The sequence below is a fragment of the Panthera pardus genome, unplaced genomic scaffold (assembly GCF_024362965.1).
Source record: "Panthera pardus isolate Hobbes unplaced genomic scaffold, ASM2436296v1 HiC_scaffold_10, whole genome shotgun sequence".
Taxonomy (NCBI): domain Eukaryota; kingdom Metazoa; phylum Chordata; class Mammalia; order Carnivora; family Felidae; genus Panthera; species Panthera pardus.
In genome coordinates this window covers 9886402-9910243 of record NW_026526655.1, presented here as the reverse complement: position 1 = coordinate 9910243, position 23842 = coordinate 9886402, and the positions used below count along the sequence as shown (strand labels likewise).

The 23842-nt window shown below is 43.3% G+C and overlaps 1 protein-coding gene and 1 long non-coding RNA gene across 2 annotated transcripts in view; one reads left to right on the top strand and one right to left on the bottom strand.

Moving 5' to 3' along the window:
• The window catches only part of DNER (delta/notch like EGF repeat containing), a 317214-nt gene that overhangs the window by 13757 nt on the left and 279615 nt on the right, over window positions 1-23842 (bottom strand). Inside the window, exons 10-11 of the mRNA XM_019445680.2 lie at window positions 13620-13733; window positions 3818-3949 (exon numbers count right to left, since the gene is read on the bottom strand). Of these exons, the coding sequence (XP_019301225.1) occupies window positions 3818-3949; window positions 13620-13733 (246 nt within the window). The remainder of the gene's footprint in view (window positions 1-3817; window positions 3950-13619; window positions 13734-23842) is intronic.
• Window positions 20549-22812, top strand: LOC128777356 (uncharacterized). Its single transcript, XR_008422658.1, has 3 exons — window positions 20549-20711; window positions 21492-21654; window positions 22715-22812. It is a non-coding gene; the product is annotated as an uncharacterized LOC128777356 (long non-coding RNA).

The following is a 23842-nucleotide window of genomic DNA, read 5'->3' as shown; positions in this document are numbered from 1 at the left end:
TAAAATATCCTGGTTTATACAAAAATGAGAACCAAAGAACCCAACCAACATAGCCATGTGATGAGTTTCTTTAACCATTATGAAATTCCATGCATTTTGGGGAGGAGGATCCCAAGAGGGTCCCCTCTTCCCTCGGTTCCCAGAGCAGCCTGTACAAAACCTACAGAAACCCCACCACCTACGATGAGCCACCCTTGGATTATGATGAGCTCCTGAAGGCAGGGGCTGCTTTATTAACCTTTATGTCCTGGGTGTAGTGTTCAGTGTCGATAGTAAGAGGCCCTTGATTATTAGTTGAATTATAAATCCAGGATGGCCTGTTTGCCTATTTGTAGAATATCATTAATTTAATAGTTGAGGCAGAGATTCAATTGTTCAATGCACTTACCTGTCCAACTGTCAGTCAGCGAGATGAACTGTAACGCTAACTGTAGAAACCTCACAGTTCCTACACAGGTGACACAAAACACCACTATATAAACATTTACAGGAATTATGGTTTTTTAGACCTTGATTCTAGGAAGGCAAAATTTTTATTAAAATCCAAAGCCAAAATTGTTATCCGTCTCAGGTGGCAAGAGTCGAGAGCAGACAAATTTCACTAGGTTGTTTTGGTACTTTCCGGAACTTAAGGTTTGCATTTGCTTCAGGGTACATATAAAACACAACAACTATTTAAATGATCCTTTTAGATAGTTCTGGGTCAGTTTTCTTGGTGGTTTTGATCAATCTTTGTGGTCTGCTAGATTTTTACTCCTTATTACTGACTAGGGGACAGATAATAACTCTAAAGGGGCGAGTTTCTAGGTTAATCGATGTGTAGCGAAGGAGAAAGTTGTGCTAAAATCTGAAAGGCGAGCACTCCAGGCATAGGGCGGCAGATAGGTAAAGGCCTTGAAGGCAGGAATGAACTTGACCTATCCGAGGAAGTGAAAGCAGGATGATGTGGCTGAAGCAGAATGAGCAAGGGAGGGAGGCAGGCGACGTGGCCTCCAGAGGCAGAAGTGAGGCTGATGGGAAGCTCCCGGACCACCTCTGGCAACTCCCAGGCCTCCCTGCTATGGAGCCTATGTGGGCTATGGTTCTCCCTCTTCTCTGCGTACATCTGAGCTTTCCTGTTGAGATCTACCCATCCGACCTTGCGCCATCCAGATGCCCTCCTCTTGGTTTCTGGACACTTGAGAAGATCACAGATGATTCAGCGTTAGAGAGGGACCTCAAAGGGATGGGACCTGCAGCCTCTTGCATCTTCCCTGGCCGCTCTACTTCCACCCCTGGTCCTTAGATCCATCCATTTGATTCAGACCCGGTTCTCTAGACACTGGCCATCAGCTACATGTCACAGCAAGCCTCAGATGCACATTTTTCATTCTGACCTTCAGGTCAAGGATGGAAGCATCCAACACTGGAACCCAGCTGAGCCTAATCTGCGATGACACTGATCTTAGCGCCTTTGGTCTAGTGGAGAGGCGGAAATGAGATCACCAAATGCAAAGTGCTATTCTGGGCAAACGGGGAGCCCAAGTGTGGACCAAGATGTCTGATGGGCCCTCTTGCATCCAGCCACTCAGTGTGGCCCATGCCCTTGGCACTCATCATCCAAAAAGACAGTTGCCGAAGGTTGGTCCTCCCAAGGAGTAGTTCACGGTACGTGAGCCACAGTAAACTAGCATTTATTTAGTGCCTACTGCATTGCAGAAATCTGCACATATTTGCCTCCTTCGATCCTCACAGCATTTCCCCATCACTGTCTTGTAAGGTGAGAATGATGAGACTCCATGAGATACATTTGCTTGTCCAGGTTACACAGCTGGAGTATGGTGGACCTTGAATTTGAAGTCAACTTTTACACTTTTCATTTTCCATTCTTGTATATCTTTTGCCTATATTATCATCACTGGAATGAAGTAAAATTTAGATTTTTTATAATTATAGGACTTCACTGAAAGCTTCTTGAGGGCATCTCGTGTGTCCCTGACTTCTTATCCATACTTTCTTATATACTTATCTTCATAATTAAGATTTAAAAGTTATAGGAGTACCTGGGTGGCTCAGTTGGTTAAGCATCTGACTCTTGGCTTGGGCTCAGGTCGTGATCTACGGTTCATGAGTTCGAGTCCCCCCCCCCCCCCTCCGGCCCCCGTCTCCCTCTGTCTCTCTCTCTCAAAATAAATAAGTAAACTTTTTAAAAAAAAGATTTAAAAGTTGTAAGTAGATATTATTCTGCCCTAAGGCACAAAATTTGTCATTTCTAACAGAATTACCAAATTTTAGAAGGAAATCTGGCCCCAGTTTACTGATAAGTAAACTGAATGTCAGCATGATTCGATGCAGCCACACAATCAGTGTTATGCCAGGGGAAGAACCAAGGTCCTGCTGACCTAAGTCTGGGATGCTTTCCACCAGACTGGACTTAACATCTCATACCTACTCTTGCCTTAACATCCTACACCAGCTCATAGCCATTAGCATCCCTTTCTATATCTTTCCTCAGCACAAGAGTATTTCCCACCCATCTTCGGCAAGGCCAGTTGGTCCTAAGACCACGCTGTCTAGGGGTGCTTAGGAAAGATGGTGACGGAGAGACCTAAAAATAACTACCTTCTTTCCCTCTCAGTCTCTCAACCAAAAGCAAAGACAAAGAGTGAGCTGGTAGGAGCCCCAATAATATTACCGGTCACACTGATACCGGAGAATGTGACCTTCCTCCTCAGACACATGAAGAATGAGACAGGCCCACGCAGCCACAGGCAGTGCTGGCCCCCCTTGGAGAGCTTATTCTTGAAACACAGAATAGAGGAAGAGAGGTAACCAGCAGCCAGCCCTGGAAGGAGACAGACAGACAGACAGACAGACAGACAAATGGGGCTATCTCTATATATTTGCCTCCTTCCAAACTCACACAATAGATGAACTATCTCTACCTGAAGAAAAGATGGGGAGGGATGAGAGAGCCCAGGGGGGAGCTTTTATGGAAGATCCACTGTCCCGATGAATTTCAATTAGAAGAAAATACGTCTCATGGTTGAATTTTTAGCAGTTTCCAAAACAATGGAAAACCCAACAGACACATTATTTTTAAAAAAATTTTTAATGTTTCTATTTGAGAAAGAGATAGAAGTGGAGGGGCAGAAAGAGAGAGGGAGAGAGAGCATCCTAAACAGGTTTTATGCTGTCAGCACAGAGCCCAATGCACAGCTTGAACTCACAAGCCTTGAGATCATGACCTGAGCCAAAATCAAGAGTCGGATGCTTAACCGACTGAGCCGCCTGGGGGTCCCGCAGATACATTATTTTAATACATATCTTGATTATGACATTTTCAAACTTCTGGGAGCTCATCTTTAGAGAACAATTTGCTCTCAGCAGCTCAAAATATTTTTTCGGGTTTTCTTTTACCCTCATCCTCACTGGACTATTCTCCAGGCAACCGAAGGAACCTAATACGTTTGAAGACACTTGAAGACATAAATGCAAAGTGAATTTATATTCTGTGTGCTTTTTCATGTTTTTAACACAAAGCCTCTGTTTTCTGATACGATTCGAATGCTTCTCAGTTAGGCACATTTTTGGCTGTCTGAGCAGCAGTGAACTCTGGATGACATCTGCACATTCGTATCCCAGTAGAAAGGCTGGGTTCAGGCTCAGGAAGGAAGGGGGAGGGACAGAAAGCAATGAGCAAAGGTACTCCTCTGGGACTGGCGTCAGCCCTCTGGCCCCACTGCTCATCTGCGGGTGACGGAGGCCACCTGGACACGGTCAGTATCCTCTTGGTGCTAAATGAAAATGTGATGTTAAAAACAGCAGAAATACTTACGGATCTCGCAGTTTGCACCCACCCAGCCGTGTGGGCAGTGGCAGGTATAACCGTTGGGCTGGTCCAGGCAAGTGCCAGCATGGTGGCAGGGGTTACTGTCACATTCATTTATGTCGATGTCACACTCCTCACCTACAGAGAGAAAGAAAAGTAGCAATGGGACAGCTGGCTACACTACCAACTTTGTCACTTCCCTTCTCTGGCAAAGCGGAGATTGAGGCTGGGACCATGGTCTCCAGCAATGGAGCCCAATTTGCCGTGTATATAAAGTGCAGAATCGTCCCCAAATTCCAGACAAGGGGCCTTCTGCTTAAATAAGAGTAAAAAAAAAAGAAAAGAAAAGAAAATAGCACTGGTAGAAAGAATCTCCTGTAGTCAAATGGTTAACTGAGGCTGATTCTCATCTCTGAATACACCTTTTGAGGTTTACTGGAAAAGTGGACTGAGGTTCCTGATTTTATTTAAGAAGTCTATTTTATTTTGAATTTCATCAGCTGACTCCTCTTATTTATTTTTCTGAAACTCCAGAAAGCCGAAAACTCACAGTTATGATTTCTTTCTTTTTTTTTTTTTTTTTTTTTTTTTTTTGTAGCCAAGTGTTTGAGAGTGAGTATGGACACGTGACTATTTTCTGGATAGTTCTAGGGCACAGCTGTGTGCCTAGCCAAAGTCATTTATGAAAACTCACTTCACTTTCCAAATCCCTGGCTGTGTTTCTGGGAATGATTGAAATGCACAAGATGAACATCAGCTCCCCCTTTAAGAAAAGACAGTTCTGAGGTCCACTTTAGCCTACCTCTGACACAATCTTCTCCGGGAAGTGTGGCCCCAGGAAAGCCACGTTCATTCCAGTCCGCCTTTCCCCTCATGATGAAAAACATGATCTGGAGCTCCTGACCCCGCCTAGACCAGACACTTTGGGACATCCTTGACCCCATTAGCGAGAGCTTGGTTTAAACCAACAAACCAGAACATGGGCTGATGTCACTGGTCCAAACACCAGCTTACAGGAAATAGCTTGTTATCACAAGTTACACAAACAAGGCCGTCGTCACTGATTTTAAGCTATACTACAAGTCAATACAAAATGGGTATGCGTTTCAGACTGAAAGGCATCTCATCAGATGAATGGAAGGGGATACTTCCAATTGAGGCAACCTTTCTTAAAAGTTTGGAAATGAGAAAAAGAAAATTTCAAAATGTATCTCTATTTGCTTAGGTACATGTAAAACGTGGTAGTCAGGGGCGTCTGGGTGGCTTAGTCCGTTAAGCATCTGACTTTGGCTTAGGTCATGATCTCACGGTCCATGAGTTCGAGTCCTGCATCGGGCTCTGTGCCGCCAGCTCGGAGCCTGGAGCCTGCTTCGGACTCTGTATCTCCCTCTCTCTCTCTGCCCCTCCCCTGTTCATGCTCTGTCTCTATCTCAAAAATAAATAAACATTAAAAAATTTCAAAAAAAGTGGTAGTCAAAAAAAACAAAACAAATTAAAAAAAAAAACCCTGTAGTCATAGCATTTATGACTGCTACAGTCATAGAGTAGAGCAAAGGAGCAAAATCAAATATTTTGTCCGTTTTCAAAGGCAATGTTTCAATGTACACTTGGGTAATTACTTCCAGGCTTACTTAATTAGTATTACTCTTCTATCTGCTACTGGTTTACCTCGCATTTATAAACCCACCGTATGTCACTCCCAGCCCATTTCAGAGGAGGAATCTCACATTGAAATATGTCATGTCTGTTTCATTTCACACTTGCTTCTTACCTGGCATCTGACGGTTTTATTTTTAAATAAGTAAAATCTGTCGAATAAAACATTTACTACTTCAAGGCCCTGCTAGGTTGATTATAATTCAGTAGTGTCTAAGTGAATTTGTTTCCTGCAATAAATACAGTCATTTACATCAATAGGAAAGACATGAAATTGATTGCCTCTCACTAACCTATTTCAAAGGTTGTCTTTCTATTAATGGGGCAATCGCTCTGGGTGGAAAAGGGCATAGACTGAACGATTACAACCGGCATTACGTGGTAGGCTAGTTGAGGAGACACATAAACAAGAACGTGCTGAGAAACATTAAAAGGATTAGATCAAAGGCTTTCACAAATATATACCTCAGTATTACTTTCCCACCATTTAGGAAGACAAGCTTAATTGAGGTATTTATTAGACAATAGCTGTCTTTAGCTCTGTTACCTTTGCAGCTGTAGCTGCAGAAACAGCCCGGCTTCATGCTTTTACCACGTCGCAAAACTCAAAAGCTCCACTCCACTCCACAAGTCCAATGTCAGTGCCAAACCCTTCTAATCCCCTAAATTCTGGGAAGTCCTAGAGCTAGTCTGGCCCATCCATTCTTCCTCGGGTCCAGAGCTTTTTGGACCAGGGAGGTGAATGCCAAATCCAGGGTCCTGATCCAGATAAATGGTAAATGCCAAATCCAGACTAGTCCTGATGCATGTATTGGTTCTTGAATCTCCAGGGGGCGTTAATGTAGTTGGGAGAGGTCCAAGATCCCTAGATTAGTCTCCTCCTGGGACCCACTAGATTGGAAGGATTGGATAGGAATAGAGAATGGCAGGGGAAAATAGAACGAACTGTTAGATATCAATGAAATATCGAAGACCCAGATCCAAAGGACTGGGCCCCAGAAAGAATCTCAAGCCTATCCCAGTCTGGATTTCTTCACCCCAGTGTCCTCAGAGCAAAACTGGGGATTAAATGATACTAGCTAATGATATAAACTCCATTCCAGTCTAGGGCCCAAATAGCCAGCAGCTACTTTCACAGCATATGTGTTCTGGCCAAACCCTGGAGGGACACATCTCGCGCAGGTATCTTTAGATTACTCTAATGGCCTATCTTACAGACTGATGTACCCACGCTTCTAGTTGAATCAGCTATCCCCCCACCTGGCTCTCAGCTGGAGGCCTTCACCACATCATAGGCTGGCAGTAGGAATGTGGGGTGATTTTGATGATGGAGCCCCTCAAGAAAAATTTTTGGGAGTCAAGGAAGACTCCCAAACATGACTGCTCTTCTCTGCCTTACAGTGATCATGCTTTCTGATGCTAGTCTTAAGCAAAGTATTTGAAGATTCACTATGAATTATAGAGAGCAACTTTGGTGTGTATATATTCATTTGTATGTAAATCATTTCTATTTCCCCATAGTAAGAGCATTATGTTTTTATATGCACATCACCACCCCGCCATTCCATTGAAGCAATATGCATTCTGACTTCTATTAGAAGAGCTCTTAGTATATTCTATAACCTTTCCTTACTCATAGTTGACTTAATAAATCTTTATGCTTTTGCTGGCTTGAGCCAGATGACTTTTTTGTTGACTCGCTTACTTTTTTTTTTTTTTTATTTGAGTTGGGGAAAAATCAATTACTTTTAAATCACTGTTGTGCTTGAATAACATTTGTAAAGAGAATACGTAATGAAATTTCTACTTGACTAAAGCTGGAAATCATAGTCTGAACTTTAAGTCTTTTACAATTGCTTTCCAATCTACTACTTTCTAAGAGGCAGTCTACAGCAGGCATCAGATTTGATAGTACTTATGCAAAATTACAAGTGTACTGTTTAATTCTGTATGCTTTACTCAGATAAATTAAAGTGAAAGAAAAAAAAAAGTCACTGCTACCAGTAAACCCTTAGATTAATACAGCCCACACTGAATCAGATCAATAAAAATTATTATAATCATAATACCTAGTATTAAATACAGAGCTACTGTGAAATACCTGTGAAGTACTAAATATAGAGCTACTGTGTGCCAGGCACTGGTCTGGGTACTTTAACTATAAATCCTTTGTGCTTCACAGGTATTTTATTCCAGATGAAATGAATATTAAAAATTATTTGGGGGGCGCCTGGGTGGCTCAGTCATTTAAGCGTCCGGCTCTTGGTTCTGGCTCAGGTCATGATCTCACGGTTTCGTGAGTTCGAGCCCTGCGTCGGGCTCTGCACTGACAGCATGGAGCCTGCTTCGAGTTCTCTCTCTCTCCTTCTCTCTCTGCCTCTCCCCCACTTGTGTTGTCCCTGTTCTCTCTCAAAATGAATAAATAAACTTATAAAAAATTAAATAAAACAAATAAAAATTATTTGGAACTTCTTCTGCCGCGATGGGGTAACTGAAGCCTCTCTTGGCCTTCCGCTGTAAAGTGGATGAAACATACATATTTCAGGAAAAACACTTTAACACATTAGACAACAGGCAGGGCAGGACTGTGACTGCGAGAGAAGGCCAACAAACCAGCTGAGTACCAGAATCGTCCTGGCTTTCTGCCTGGAGCCCATTTAGAACACAGTGCTTCGCTGAACTGAGGAGAACCAGAGTTTGTGGAGGACAAGGTAGCTGCCATTTGTAGGACAGACTCCAAAGAAGACAGAGCCGGTCAGAAAAAGAGCATCAGAAATACGCCGCGTCCCCTCGAGTGTGCTGCTGAGTACTGTGCGTGAGGAGGTTGGAGCGCCACAGGCCCAGCAAACGAGATGAGAGACGAACGGTTCCCAGAGCCCACGGAGGACTGCGAAGTAAGTGTTCAAAGTCTCACGAGTCAGAAGGCAGGTATTTCGCCCATCACCCAGTGCTTCAGTGAGGGAACGGTCACACCTCAGTACCGGGGCGCGACTATCCCTAGAGACATGGCGACCGCAGATCGACTCCCCAAAATAAAATAAAAAACAAAACACTTGAAAGGATCCATCAGGCCAGCAAGTAACTTACCTACCTGCCAGAGAAAAAGGCCAGCGCATAAAAAAGAAACACGATAAACCCAGTCACTCAATTTAACTCACAAAGACCATCCATCCACACAACGACCACTAGCTGTGCCAAGAAATAGGAATACGTGGCCCGTAACCAGAAGAAGTATCAATCCAGAGACACAGATGCAGAAATAACAGATGACAGCGAGTAAACACGGGATTTGCTCAAGACAGAAAACACGAACGAAATGAGGACAAAAATGAAAGATATAAAAAAGAACAAAATGGAACTTCTAGATATGAAAAATACAATATTTGGACTTAAAAACAAAACTGAATGGTTTTCATAGTAATTTAGACTCTGCAGAGTGAACCAGTATACTTCACAACAGCAACAGAAGCTAAACACACTGCAGCTCAGGGAAAAAAAAATTATGTTAAACTGAACAGAGACTCAGCGACCTATTGTGCAATGTTAAGTAGTCTAACAGATGTAACTGGAGTCCCAGGAAAGGGGAGTGAGGCAGAAAATAATATTTGGTGGAATGGCTAAAAAATTTTCCAAATTTGATGAAAGTATAAAACCACAGACCCAAGAATTACAACAAACCCCAAGCAGGATAAATACCAACAAAATCACACTAAGGGGGTGCCTGGCTGGCTCAGCCAGTATGGCATGTGGCTTTTGATCTCAGGGTCATGAGTTCAAGCCCCATGTTGGGTGTGGAGCCTGCTTTAAAAAAAAAAAAAAAAATCACACCAAGGAACATCACGATCAATTTGTTTAATGCCAGTAATCAAGGAAAAATTCTAAAAACAGCCAGGATGAGACTTTTTCCAAAATGGTGAAGCAAAAACATTTTTTCTACTCCTCCAACGAAGTACAAGCAAAAGCCCTTAACATGATATAGAAAACAAACAAGAGGAGACCCTGAGGAGTCAGGAGACAGAAGGGCTGGGAAACTCAGGACCCAAGGAACAACATGGCAGTGAGCTCCCGAGCTTTCTTTCAGCTTCATATCCTCCAGACTGGATGCCGGAGTAGCCAGAAACCCAGAAGTGCCCAAAAGTGTGTGGGAAGAAAAGCCCCAACTACTTAGCACACTTACAAATACTCCACGGATCACAGAGAAAATCTAAAGGCACCTAAACCAAATTAAATGACAATGAAATAGGACATAAAATTTGTAGGACACAGCCAAAGAACTGTTGGCAGGAGAATTTATGGCATTAAATACACACATTAGAAATGAGGAGGGGCCTCAAATCAATAATCTAAGGTCCCACCCAAAAACAACCTAGAGAGAAAAGAGCAAAATAAACCCGAACCACCAACTCCCTAAGATAAATGTGACATTGCATTGTGTGTTTAATTATACAAGGACTGGCCTACTTCATTGCACGCAGTCAGTTAGGGAGCTTTTGAGCTCGAGAGTAAGTTTTGCTAAAATGAAAGAGTATTTGGTTCCGGGGTAGCAAGTCAAAGAGGGCAGGCAGTTCTTTTTAAGGGGGAGAGAAGGCACTATGATAAACAAAGGTAAATAAGATTCTGTACTGTAAGACCTCTTAGAGCCTGTGGTTCCCAGACACCCTTTATGAATCTCCACATAGCATGTACCATGTCCCAAATTTGGCCACAGATGCTTTTTCCAAGAAGCATCTCATGGGACGAGTGTCCTGTAAAACATATTAACAGCACAGCTCTCCAAACAACTTTGGGAACCATTCTGTGGTCCTCTGCAGCCAGAACAGGGTTCTGGCTTAACAGGCTGAATAGAAATAGACATTCGTTGTTTCCAAAGACCAATTAGAGTCACGCTGGAGACTGCTTCATGGAAGGGTCCTACCGCTCCCTGTGATCAGGGTGAGTACGGTGAAGAAGTCCTAGGGGTCGGAGGGAGGGGGGTGGGGAGCAGAGGAAACCAGGAGGCAGGAGACGGAGGGAAGGACGCTGCTGAGAAGCCCCTGACGTGGTGTTCGGGAACCAACGAGGGCAGGGCGGGAAGCACCGGATGGTGCCAGACTGCCGGGTTCTTGGCAATCACACTGAGGGCTTTCATCTTTTTCTAAAAACCAATGAAATGCCAACAGGCAACGTATAAATGGGCAGCAAAGGGATTAGATTTTCATTTCACGAGATCTCCACGGCGTGGAGGATGTGTTAGGGGTGAAGGTAACGGGATGTGGGGAGACCGGCGAGGGGGGCTGTGCTAGTGTGGGCAGGAGGTGAAGGCAGCCTGGTGTCAGCTCCAGGAAGTGAGATCTAAGAGGTTCTAGGATTCTTTGGTGGTTGGCCACAGGTAAGGGAGAAGAGGAAGAGGGTGCCAAATGATTCCCTGGTTTCTGGCCGGAACAACTTGAGGTGCTGGTAATACCACTTAATGAGGTAGCCAACATTCAAAGAAGGCAAGGAGAAGAAAATCTATAAGCTCAAGGTGCCTTTGAGAGACACCCAAGAGCGAGCACTGACTAGGCAGTCGGAGACTTGCTCCATTTTCTGGAGAAAAGATTGCATTTTGTCTCCCATAAGATCACAAATGGATTAAAGATTTGCAGGCACAGAATTAACTCGTACATTATCAGGATAATATAGGAGAATGTTTAAAAGATCTTGACGGGTGGGTCTCTGTAACATGAAAGTACAGGAGAAAAGAAAGCGAAGGAAAATATCGAGATTTAATGGTATGAAAATAAAATATGGTATGTGAAAACAAACACTTTTTATATATTTAAAAGACAAATGGCAGTAGAAAAATACTTGCACCCTATGGAATATAAAATGTCATATACTTATTATAAAGGGCTATTGCAAATTAAGAATAAAGATTAACATAAATGTTAACTAACTGGAATTAAAATAAATACTTAAAGTAAAAGAAATTAAGGAAGGAAAGAAGGAGGGAGGGAGGGAAGGAGGGAGGAAGGAGGATTTACATAAATCATCTGGTAGAAAAGCAAAGAAAGGTATGAATAGGGAGTTTGTAAAAGAAGAAACACAAATGATCATTTAGAAGTATCAAATGGTATTCAATTTCATTATGAATCAAAGACCTGAAAATTAAGACAACACTTAAATGGCATTTTGGGCCACAGAACGACAATTCTCAGTATATGTGTGAAGACAAGAAAATAGGTATTCCTGTATACTCTTGGTAGGAGTGAATTTGGTACGCTTTTTCTGAAGAGCAATATGGAAATACGTACATATTCTGCTCGGCCCTGGGACTCCATATCTGGGAAATTAGCTCAAAGAAATAATCAGGCAAATACACAAAGAACTACATACATGGATTCTCACTGCAATGCTGTTTATAATGAGAAGTTCTCAACTCCCCAAGAGCTGAATTGGTGGTGAGTTAGAAAAAAACCAACATTTTATATAACGGGCTAGAGGGCAGCCATTAGAAGTGATAAGACAGAAGGATATTTCTTCAGGTGGAAACATTTATGATTTACATTTATTTTTAAGCGAGAAGTTGGTTATAATATAGTATGAGCAACATGATTCCTTTTACATTCAAATATATATGCATATACACTATACACTATCTGTTATATGCACAGACCTTCAGGAAAGTCTCTGGATATATGTATTAAGATATTAACAATGGTTATCTCCAAGCAGGCAGTGTTAAGTGTTTTTTCCTACAGTCCTGTATTTTCTAATCTTTCCTCCATGCTTTTTATTATTTGTGAGATAAAAATGTCTGGAAAAAAACCCAGAATGCTTCCCCAATATTATTTTTGCATCCATTGATGAGTATAAATGTCTGTGTGTGTTTATAAACCAGTCAGCAAAACAAAACCATCTGCGAATCATTTTCTGGAATGAGCCCACTTCTCAGTCCCAGGAAAACCCAAAAGGAAAACACAGGATGTGACACAGATAAATAGAAGGAAGATCAGAAGTTGCTTCTCCCACATCTTGACTGTTGGCATCTTCCCCAGAAGCACAAAAGAGGCTCCCCAGGGATGGAATGGGAGCCCGGCCGTGGTCTGTGAAATTCTCCAGGGTTGGGGAGGTGGCCACAGTGGCTCAGCAGGGGAGAGGGGAGCATGACAAGACAGTCTCCAGCCAATGAGAACACGTGCTTTCCTGCAGCTTAAGGACCTACCTTCTTCTACAGGCACCTTATAGGTCAACCTTTCCCAACGTGCAAACCAGAGTGACTTGGATGTTTCTGTTGGTTGGGAAAGCTCTGAAAACACAGACTTGTCCTACACTCTACATTTCAGGACTCTTGGGTTCCAATGGACCAGCAAAGGATGGAACCTTTTCTACCCTAGTGATTCACAGTTCCTTTTGAGAATCCGATAAAAACGTGAAAGTCTTCTCTCAACATACACACATACATACAGTGTTTCACACCCAATTTCAGGGCCTCAAAAACTCCCTGAAGCCCATGGGGCAGGGGGTGACTGAGAAAGGCTCCTGACTCTCGAAGTGGCTCTTCCCACTCACAGCTCAGTGAGGTGTTTCTCTTGCACCCAGCCCCGCCCCCTGCCCTCCCAACATGCTTTGCTCTTGACGGCTTTCTCTCCCTGTCCCCCACACTTACAGCGTCTGTACCTTCACCAATAATCGCCCCTGATGCTGGAGGCTTTCCCCCTCCTTGCCCACCACCACCACCTCCCTTCATTTTTCAAAATCCCCAAACTGGTGTATCTTTCAGGAAAAAGAAACATGGTAGCTGAATGCAATTTCCGTAAAAGACAAATTGATTCTTCCTTTCCCCTTCTTCCCATGAACACTTCCCCGAACACTTAACACTTTCTCAGGCGTTGGTGTAATGGCTTATTTCTCATTTCAAAGCTGCAGCTCTGGAAATGTTTAGCAATGGCAATCTCAGCAAGTCTCTGTAGCAAATGCTGAATTCCGAAGAGCCTCATTTAGTGACGACGCGGTCAATTGTTTTCAAGTAGATTTTCATCCAAGCACCGCCTGGTTACATTTTGCAGTGGTGTCCATATTTTTGCAATAATGTATGCACAGAGAATTCTGAGTTTGGGGTGTTTTTTTTTTAACAGCTGCAATCTTAGGGATTTGGGGGCAAATTTTAAAACCCAGTTCCCGGATCACTTGCCTGTAAACCCTGGTGCGCAGACACATGTACCATTCAGGCCCTCACTGTCACAGGTGCCTCCGTTCAGACAGCTGACATTAGCACAGGGGTCCTTGTAAGACTCGCAGTGGATCCCTGCGGAGAAACAGACACAAAAGGGGTAACTTGTTAATGAATCTCCAGCCCCGGTGGCCGTTGAAAGCAAGGTGTCTGAACAGCCTGGAACTATATGAAGGCAGGTTCCCAGAGGCGCACGTGTGTATGCAAGTGCGCGTGTGCAAGTGTGTGTGTGCATGCTGGCATGTGTCCCCTCTTGGCTAGTTTGTTGTGAGGCCACGCCTTATGAGAACACAGCAAATTCATTCTCTGCTTTTAGGTCCTACCATAGTCACCCTGTACTTTCTCTGACCACAAGTCCCAAAGCCTAGCAAACAGAAAGATAAAACCCTGAAAGATAAAATTTATCAGTGACATGTTTTTAAGTCTCCGAAAGGAACAGAAAATAGCCAGACATCCTTTATAAGATATCGATCTAATTGATAAGCAGCATCCTGAACGTGCAGATGTGGAGTCAGATATTGAAATGAGTACTGGTTCTACTTTGGGGAAACTGCAGGATAGAGAGGGAGCCACTTGGTACTTAGAACTCATTCAAAAGACTAAATTGGATCACCGTGTACCAAAGTGAACATGTGTTGTGCACAAGCTATGTCCCAGGCCCTCACACTGGGCTTTGCGTCTAATTTGATCTTTGTAACAACACTTGGAGGCAGATAGCCTTATTCTCCCTTTTTGCAGATGAAGAAACTGAGGAAAGAATGCAAGGTCACGAGGCTGGTCAGAGAGGCAGCTGGGATTTGCAACCACCAGAGATCTGGATCTGTGTCTGTGCTCGCTAAGTAGTTTGCTGGGAGTGAGCTCAGACTGGCCGTGCAAACGTACAAAATTCTATGGAGCCCATTTCACGACAAGTAGGCACTTCAAAAGTCTTTATAGCAAAAGCCGTTTCCCACGGGTGCAAAAAAAAAAGCCTACGTATGCATGTATGTATGCAAAAGTAGGAGTGAGGCACTGAATTATTTTTGGCTTTCACAACAGGGAGTTCCATATTGTTGGAATTTTTTATCAATGACCATGTATTATTTCATAACTTTATTTAAAAACTTTAAAAACCCAACACTATTTGAAGGGTGAGGTTGTTTTTTTTTTTTTGCTGTGGTTTCACTGGAATGCCAAGATGGGTGAATGGATTGATCTCTCCCTCTCTCATCCCCTGCCCTTTCGAGGGGAAGGCAGGTCACATTATATTCTGTGCAAGAATGCACACAACGGTACGCTCACCCTTCCTGACAGCCTCGTGAAAAGTAAGCATAAAGCTAACAGTAACTGAACAGAATTTACTTAATTTTCTCTCCACTTCATTACTTAGCTCATTATCGTGCAAAGGACTGCCACGCCCAGTGACTCATGATTTAGTCACTGAAATTATTCTCGCTGGGATTTCTGTCTATCATTTCTTTTTCATTTGTCTTATGAAGTCAGGCTCAAGAAGAGGAAAAAAGTGTAAGAGAAAACAGAAACAGAACTGGCCCATCTGTATTCATACTAATAACTTACTGGAGCCTGGCAAAGCATTTAGAATGGATGGCTTTTCATTCCACTTTATCCTTTGCCCCTCATATCCAACCCCTGAAAAATATTCTGCCAGATATTTTCCTGAAGTGCCTTTCAGACCATTGTCTGGCTTTTCTCCCTGTAACCACCACCTGAATCCCACTGCCTCAGGCCTGGTGGGATGCGACCCCCCAAAGCCCTATCCTAGCTCCCTCCCTGTCTCTAGTGACAGGAACGAGCCTCCTTGACTTTCACTGTCCTTAACCAACCCAGGTAATATGCGAAATCAAGCTAATGTAAAGATTGGGGCGCCTGGGTGGCTCAGTCAGTTAAGCGTCCGACTTAGGCTCAGGTCATGATCTCACGGTCCATGAGTTCGAGCCCCGCGTCGGGCTCTGTGCTGACAGCTCAGAGCCTGGAGCCTGTTTCAGATTCTGTGTCTCCCTCTCTCTGACCCTCCCCCGTTCATGCTCTGTCTCTCTCTGTCTCAAAAATAAATAAACCTTAAAAAAAAAAATTAAAAAAAAAAAAAGATATGCATAAAACTGGCAATTCTTCCTCACTTGGGTGTGTATGGCCTTTTCACCCAGAAGTTTCTATCTCTGTTATCCCACTGATTCCCAAGTAGCATAGACTCAACCAAAAGAATAAAATACAAAACATTCTTTTCTGCTTCAAAGTGTTTATCAAAAAACAAAGATACACATATTTTCAAGTTCCCATGTGGCTGATCAATGGAAACCAGGTGACAAAAAAGGCTTTCAAGTGTCATGGGAAATACAGCCATAACCAAAGTTCAGGCATGTCTGGAATCTAAAAAGATGTCCATTAGATCTCAAGTAAGAGCAATCAAGGATGATCTTTACTGAGTTTCTAGTAACACATTGGCCAATCAAGACTGTGTAATATTAATACGATGAATATATTCACACACAGAGTACCACATTTTTCAAATGAGGCTAAGAAGCAAATTTGAGGCTAAATATTTAAAATCTTTAAAAAATGTTTACTTACTTATTTTTGAGAGAGAGAGAAAGACAGTGCGAGCAGGGGAGGGGCAGAGACACAGGGAGACACAGAATCCGAAGCAGGCTCCAGGCTCTGAGCTGTCAGCACAGAGCCCAACATGGGGCCTGAACCCACAAACAGTGAGATCATGACCTGAGCTGAAGTCGGACGCTTAACCAACTGAGCCACCCAGGTACCCCTGGAGGCTACATATTTAAACACATTAAACTTAAAAGACTTCAATAAGACGGATTTGATGAAAACACCCAGGAAAATAGCAATTTTCATCTTTTGGAGGTCTTCTTGCTTTTTGGCGATAATTTTTTCCCCTTGTTATTTCTCTTTTTCAAAAGATACTGGGTCACTTGAGATCCATTGAGAGCTTTCTGGCAGCAAGACCGGACAAAAGCTTATCTTCGCAGAAACACAATGACTCTGAAGCAAGATGGTCTTAAAAGTCCCCAGTGAGTACTTGGTTACTCACATTTCTACACTCTCAGCCTTGCTAATCCTAATATAAAAAATATCTGTCATACTGCTCAGCTTGTCAATGAGAGCTGAACGACCACGAGCTAGAAACCTTGGATGCAGAGAACAGACAGTCACGAACACCACTCGTGTGCCAAGGTGGCTCTCCTCTAACCCTCCCCCTCAGGCACCCCGGGCCCCACCTTGCTGCCTTCCCCAGGGGCCCTGAGCCCTGGCGGCACACTGAAGGCTGGGCGTCTGTCCCCTCTGACAAGGACGCCTTCCTTCACCTCTGCCCAGGCTGTTCTTCACCGGCACATTCTATCTGTCAGAGTCTGACTCAAACGCCACCTCTCTGGAAAGCTGAACCTGACTCTCGCGAGACGGAGCTCCATTTCTCCGCCATTGTGCACTGAGAGCATGCTGAGATCCGCACTGTTAGAGAGTTGACTGTGTTAGGGCACGACTTGTCTGTGCTCCTGATTTCCCCCGCCAACCTCTGAGGTCCTTTAGAGCAGACGCCATAATTTAATGCGTGGAAGAAATTCTGGACGTATCACCAGAATCCTGTCCCGTCAGGAGGGGCGACAGTCAGTGTACTTTGGCTGACACACAGGTGAAGACTGCCAGAGGAGGGAGAAGTCATTCCAAATCTGCCTCAAAAACACCCTATTTTGTCAGGGAAAACCAGGTCCACGCTTCAAATTAAGTCTGTGGAGCGACACATGCATCACCCATTGGCAAAGGGATGTAGCACGCACTATTACGAAACTTGTGTTTAGTCTCAAGCAAAAATAAACTGTAATTCAGTCAAAACTAATAAAAATTCATACTTTTCATATTAAGGGATAGAGAGGCAATGTTTCTGAAAGGACCTCTGTTCCAACAGGGCTCTGTATAGAAGTTAATTTTAGAACTAAAACGAGCAAAAATTCAAAGAGAGGTGCGCCCATTATAAAGCTTTGTTGCCATCACAATTTAGCCATGATTAATATTTTGAGAACTGAAAGTCACTATTTTGTCTCCAGGAAAATTAAGCCAGGTAAAGAAAATTAACTCTAAGTGTTCTCTGAACTTCATGTTTCTTTTTAAGACATCATCTTATTTTATTCAAACTTATTTCCTCCACAAAAATTTTTTCAGTATTTCAGCCATCACAGAACCCAACCGTTTCTAAACTCTTTCAGAAATTACAATTGACATCTTGACCTTGGCCTCATTATTCCTTGTGCCTGCCAGTCTTCACCTGCTCCCCTGGTTAAATAATAGCCTAAAAGGGGCGCCTGGGTGGCTCAGTCGGTTGAGCGTCTGACTTCAGCTCAGGTCATGATCCCACGGTTTGTGAGTTCAAGCCCTGCATCAGGCTCTGTGCTGACGGCTCAGAGCCTGGACCCTGCTTCCGATTCTGTGTCTCCTTCCCTCTCTGCCCCTCCCCTGCTCACACTCTGTCTCTCTCTCTCTCTCATAAACAAATAAACATTAAAAAAAATTTTTTTTTTTAATAATAGCCTAAAAAAGGAAGAAACCCTGACTTATCCATTTTTGTATCTATCCCACTTCTTGAGAAAAGCTACATACACAAAACATCCAGAAATTCTTGTTCACTGGTTACATGGGAAAAATAATTCTGGCAAACAAAGAAAGAGTTCTCAACTTTTCCATTATAAATTTCTGTAGGCTTTTAAAATAAATGATTAGGTACAATGTGATCGAACCCATAATCCAGTGGTCTCATTTCTGAAACCCAATTCTCCCCCCCCACCCAAAATTGTGAAAGTATAAAAAATTATACGAATAAAGATGTTCATTTCAGAATTATTTATAACAGCCTCATGTCAGATGCAACAAGGGAGTGGGTAAATATTCCCCCAAGGAATACTACATAGCCATTTAAAATAGAACTAGTAAGACTTCCTGGCAATATCTAAATCAAACATACGACCAAAAGGAAGGTATAAGCAGAATGATACAAAATCGCAGGTAAACTCAATTATACTATAAAAACATGGATATTTAAAAAGGATGGGAACAACAGCAGTAATAACTGGTCTCATATTCTGCTGTAAAGCTACGAGCAATTTTAAATTTTCTTTTTTCCAAAATTTTATTATTGTTGTGGTGTTTTCATAATTAAAAACTGAAATATTTTCTCCCTAGCTCTGGCCACCCCAAATTCCAAATGAGTATATTGTTGATCATCGAGTTTGTTCTGCAAAAAATAAAAATCGGCAGCATAGGGGGAAACTTGAGAAGACGTGAGCACTAGCGAAGTATTCCAAGTCTAGTCATGAACCAGCTCTGAGCTAATTCTGGAGGGGGGAACGAGCATTTCAGTATGTCTGAAGAGAGGTTACTCCAAGTCCCTCCGTGCATTTTCCTTCTAACAATTTCATGATCCACAGCAGAAATTTTCTGGGAAAATGTTCATATTGGTTTCCTTTATTTAATTAGAGCGTTAAGTGGCAATTTCAATTCAAGTAAAGATGGCTATTGAGCATTTGTCTTTGTGCAAGCCACTACATCAAGAGCTACAGAGAATTTAAAAGAAGAAGGAGAAAGAGGAGGAGGAGGAGGAGGAGGAGGAGGAGGAGGAGGAGGAGGAGGAGGAGGTGGTGGTCCCGGTGTAGTCACTGCCTTTCAGGAAATTATGATTTAGTGTAAAAAAGAGGGTATTTCTGGGCACCTGGGTGGTTCAGTCAGTTAAGTGTCTGACTCCTGACTTTGGCTCAAGTCACGATCTCAAGATAAGGGAGTTCGAGCCCCACGTCAGGCTCTGCACTGACAGTATAGAGCCTGCTTGGAATTCTCTCTCTCTCTACCCCTCCCCTGCTGGTGCTCTCTCTGTCTCTCTCAAAATAAATAAATAAACTTAAAAAAAAAAAAAAAAGAGGTAATTTCTACAAGGTTGACCGTAAATCGTCACAGCAAATACAGAGACAAGGTTGGAAGAACTCAAGGAGGGAGGTATCACACAGTCGGAGACCGACAGACAAAGGAGACAAGAAGGAAACCCTGGGGACCAACGGTATTCATGGCATCCTGAGGACAAGGATTCAGTGGGGGCAGGGGGACCAGAGTCAGGGAACAGGAACGGAGCTGCAGAAGGAAGCTAATGCACAGTGAGTTTCAAAAGGGACCCAGCGGTCAATGGGGCAAAGAAGCAGGAACCAGGAGTAGGAAGCTAGAAGGGCAGGCTTCAGGATCTCACTGAAAAGCCCTCAGTTGGGTCACTGCAGGGTGGTGTGGACAAAATCCAAACTAAAGAGGACGACGAGAAGAATAAAAAGTTTACAAATGGAGGTGCTATCTACAGCAACTCTAGGGTAACTTGCTTGTAAAATAAAGAGAAAAAAAGGGGGAAGGAAGCAGAGGACACAAAGTCAATGAAAAGTGTTTTTCTTCCAATTCACATTTATGAAGAAGTTTAAAAACACTTCTTTTTTTTTCTGTGTGGCTGCCCAATTTCTCCCACACCACTTATGAAAAAAAAAAAATCTTTCCCATTCATAGCAATTCTGGAAGAACCATACGTTATTCTAGACAACGGTTTCTGGGCCATTATTCAGTTTTGGTTAGCTGTCCATTCTTGTACCTATAACATGTGAACGTAGGCATAATAAATAAATGATAATAAAACATCTGGCAGAAGGTCCCCCTCATTGCTTTCCTCGATCAAAATGTTCTTCAGCTGTACTTGCCTGAGCTCCCATTACACTCATTCTTTTTAGGAAGCTGTAGTAATTTATTTAAGTTGGATTTTAACATAAAACAGTAAAAAATCACCACTTGAAAAAATGTATGTGTGAAGTAGGAAGTTAAAGTCCCAACCCTCTCCCAACACACCCCCCACCTAAGTTCTAACTCCAGAGGCAAGTACTACTTAGCACTCGCTATTCACCCATCTGGTAGTTCTCTGAATTTATGCTACATTTGAAGAAATGTTTCTGAAGAGGGACAGATGTCCATCCCCCAAAGAGAGAAAGGCACAGGATCCTGTGACTCACTTTTCCTCTGGATCGGAGGGTAGGACTTTGCCCCTTCTACCTCTATTTTAGTTCCTTCTACCACCCTGCCCCCCAGCTATTACTTTAGAAGTTCTACCATTTAGAGGCTCTTGGGTGGCTCAGTTGATTAAGCATCTGACTTCAGCTCAGGTCATGATCTCATGGCTTGTGGGTTTGAGCCCCCCAACGGGCTCTGTGCTTACAGCTTGGAGCCTGGAGCCTGCTTTGGATTCTGGGTCTCCCTCTCTCTCTGCCCTTTCCCTGCTCACGCTCTCTGTCAAAAATGAATAAACATTAAAAAAATTAACAAAAGAAGTCCTACCATTAATGCTGCTAGGCTTTGCCTTCAGGAGTCTCATTCAAATTCAAACCTAAAGGTCTCCACAAATATACCCAAATTAGATGTTCACTTTATCTGCCCACTGGGATGAGACCTTTAACACATATGTATGCCTTCCAATCCCTCCCATCCCCATCCCCTTCAACTCATGGGTTTAGTTAAAATGATATGAAACTTGAATGTGGTCATTTAAATTTTTCTTTAAGAATGGGTATAATGGACATACTCTAAGGTGACCCCCAATGAGTCATACCCTTCCGTTGTATGTGAGCTTCAAACCGATAGCATCTGACAAAACTTAAGAGATTTTGAAGATGCAGTTAAGGTCCTTAAACTTTGTGTTGATCCTAGGTGGGCCTGACCTAGTTGTTTTTTAATGGAGGGTGCAGGCCTCCTCTCCTGAAGTTAGAGGCATGGAACAGTACAAGCTCTCATCTCCCTTTCGTTGCTGGCTTTCAGGGAGCAAGCTGTCATGAATTCTACAGCCACAAGGATACGAATTCTGCCAACAACCTGAGGGAATGGGGAGGTTGACTCTTTCCTATTCAAGCTTCCAGTGAGAACCGAGTCCAGCCAATACCTTGATTCCCATCCACTAAAACGTGCCTGGACCAACGGAAGTGTTAGATACTAAAAGGGTGTCGTTTCAAGCCACTACTTTGTAGTGATTCTTTATGCAGAACTAATTAGTAAAGCAGCTATACATACTTTTTTCCAAAAGATTTCTCTTCACCATTAAATTAGCAGCCACAATCACTTTAATATCCTCTGTTTAGGTTTATCCCTGCATTTAAAGAATTCTGTTCAACCCTCTTCTTCCTATTCTCTAGCTCCAACTATATAGTTATATGTGTTCTGATTTAGTCCCAGTTCAGTGAGAATACTTTCTAAAATAATTTTCTTGGGGCGCCTGGGTGGCTCAGTCCATTGACTCTTGATATCAGCTCAGGTCATGATCCCAGGGTCGTGGGATCGAGCCCTGCATAGCACAAAGCCTGCTTGAGGTTCTGTCTCTCCCTCTGAACTTCCTTCACTCTCTCTCAAAATGATGACAGACAGACAGATAGATAGATAGATAGATAGATAGGTAGATAGAGAGGGTAAAATAATTTTCTTGGAAAGGGCACATGGTGTTGTGTTATGCTTTCCGTATACTTAAATGTTCACAATGTCTTTCTGTTGTCCTCGAACATAAAGGATCCTACAATTGCCGGTCCTTACCATTGGGCAGCCTGAAACACTGCTACATGATTGTTTGCTTTCATTAGAGAGAAGGGTAGGCCAGTGTGGACTGGATTCTCTTTCTTTTGTATGTAACCTGTACTCCCTGTGAAGACTTTCATAAAAAATATTCTGTCCCTCCTCAGATTTAGAAATTTTAACAGGAAATCTCAAATTGCGTACCACCTCCTTCACTAATCCCTCCGGCCCTCTGTGAGCTCCTTCATTCTATACGAAAACTTCAGTTTTCTCCAGGTCGCAGACTTCTCCTTCTAGCAATTCGTGGATTCTGGTTTTATTTCCATGTGTTCCTTCTTCTTCTGGAGCGTCCGCCATTCAGACAGAAACAGATCGCCCAGAGCGCCTCTCCACATGTCCTACCTTGTCGGTCACGATTTCCTTTTCCTCCTATTTTCACTTCTACCATGAACTAGTTCCTCCTTTGTGTTTTCCAGATCCAGATTCAAGTTTGAGTAGCATACAGCACTTTTCTCACTTCCTGTCCTGAGTGGTTAGAGCTGTTGGCTGCTGTGGCAATTTCATTTATATTTCCTAGATTATCTTCCCCTTTTGAGGGGTTGGGACAGGCTCCTCGTACTGGCCAGGAGGACGAAGGAAGATGTCAGAACCAGATGCCATTGGACTTCCCTCCGGTGCTGGACAGGTCGGCCAACGGGGCCCTGTCTACTACGGCACAGGGTGGAGGCCTCCCAGTTTTGGGTTTTCAAGGCTCTCCAGGGATGAATAGAGCCCATTCTCTCTCAGCCACACAGAAAATAAAGGGCCAGCTCAGCCCGACTGCAGTTGTTGTAGAGGACAGCCAGCCTCTGTGAGATCAGTGGAGCCCCCCCCACCTCATAAGGTCACATGTAGGTAATACAGGGCATGTATTTCCTCTTTGTAAACCCGGGGTCCTTTGAACTCAGCTGGCCATTGATTCAGTTCTCCTCAGAAACCCCTCCTCTAACCCTGTTGTGTGCGAAGTTCCCAACACCTGCATCCTTTTCTTGAGAATCTAAATCCTCAGATATGTTTGGGATACCCTCCGGGGTCACTTATCTTCTTGGGTCATCCCTGGCAGAGTCAGTGACTGATGGAGGGGAGTCCTGGAAAGACAGAGGGGTGGAATTTAGGGGCGCCTGGGTGGCTCAGTCGGTTGACTCTCGATTTCGACTCAGGTCATGATCTCACGGTTTTGTGAGTTCGAGCCCTGAGTCCAGCTCCATGCTAACAGTGTGGAGCCTGCTTGAGATTCTCCCTCTCTCTCTGCCCTTCCTCCACACGTTTTCTGTCTCTCTTAAAAATAAATAAACTCAAAAAAAAAAAAAAAAAGAAAGAAAAGGAAGGGATGGGGCACCTGGGTGGCTCAGTCGGTGAAGCATCCAACTCTTGATATCAGCTCAGGTTGATCTTGGAGTTTGTGACACTGAGCCTCAGGTCAGGCTCGGTGCTATCAACACAGAGCCTGCTTGGGATTCTCTGTCTCCCTCTCTCTCTCTGCCCCATTTGTGCTCTCTCTCTCTCTCTCTCAAAAAGAAATAAACTTAAAAAATGAAGGGGTGGAATTTAGAGCATACATGGAAGGATGA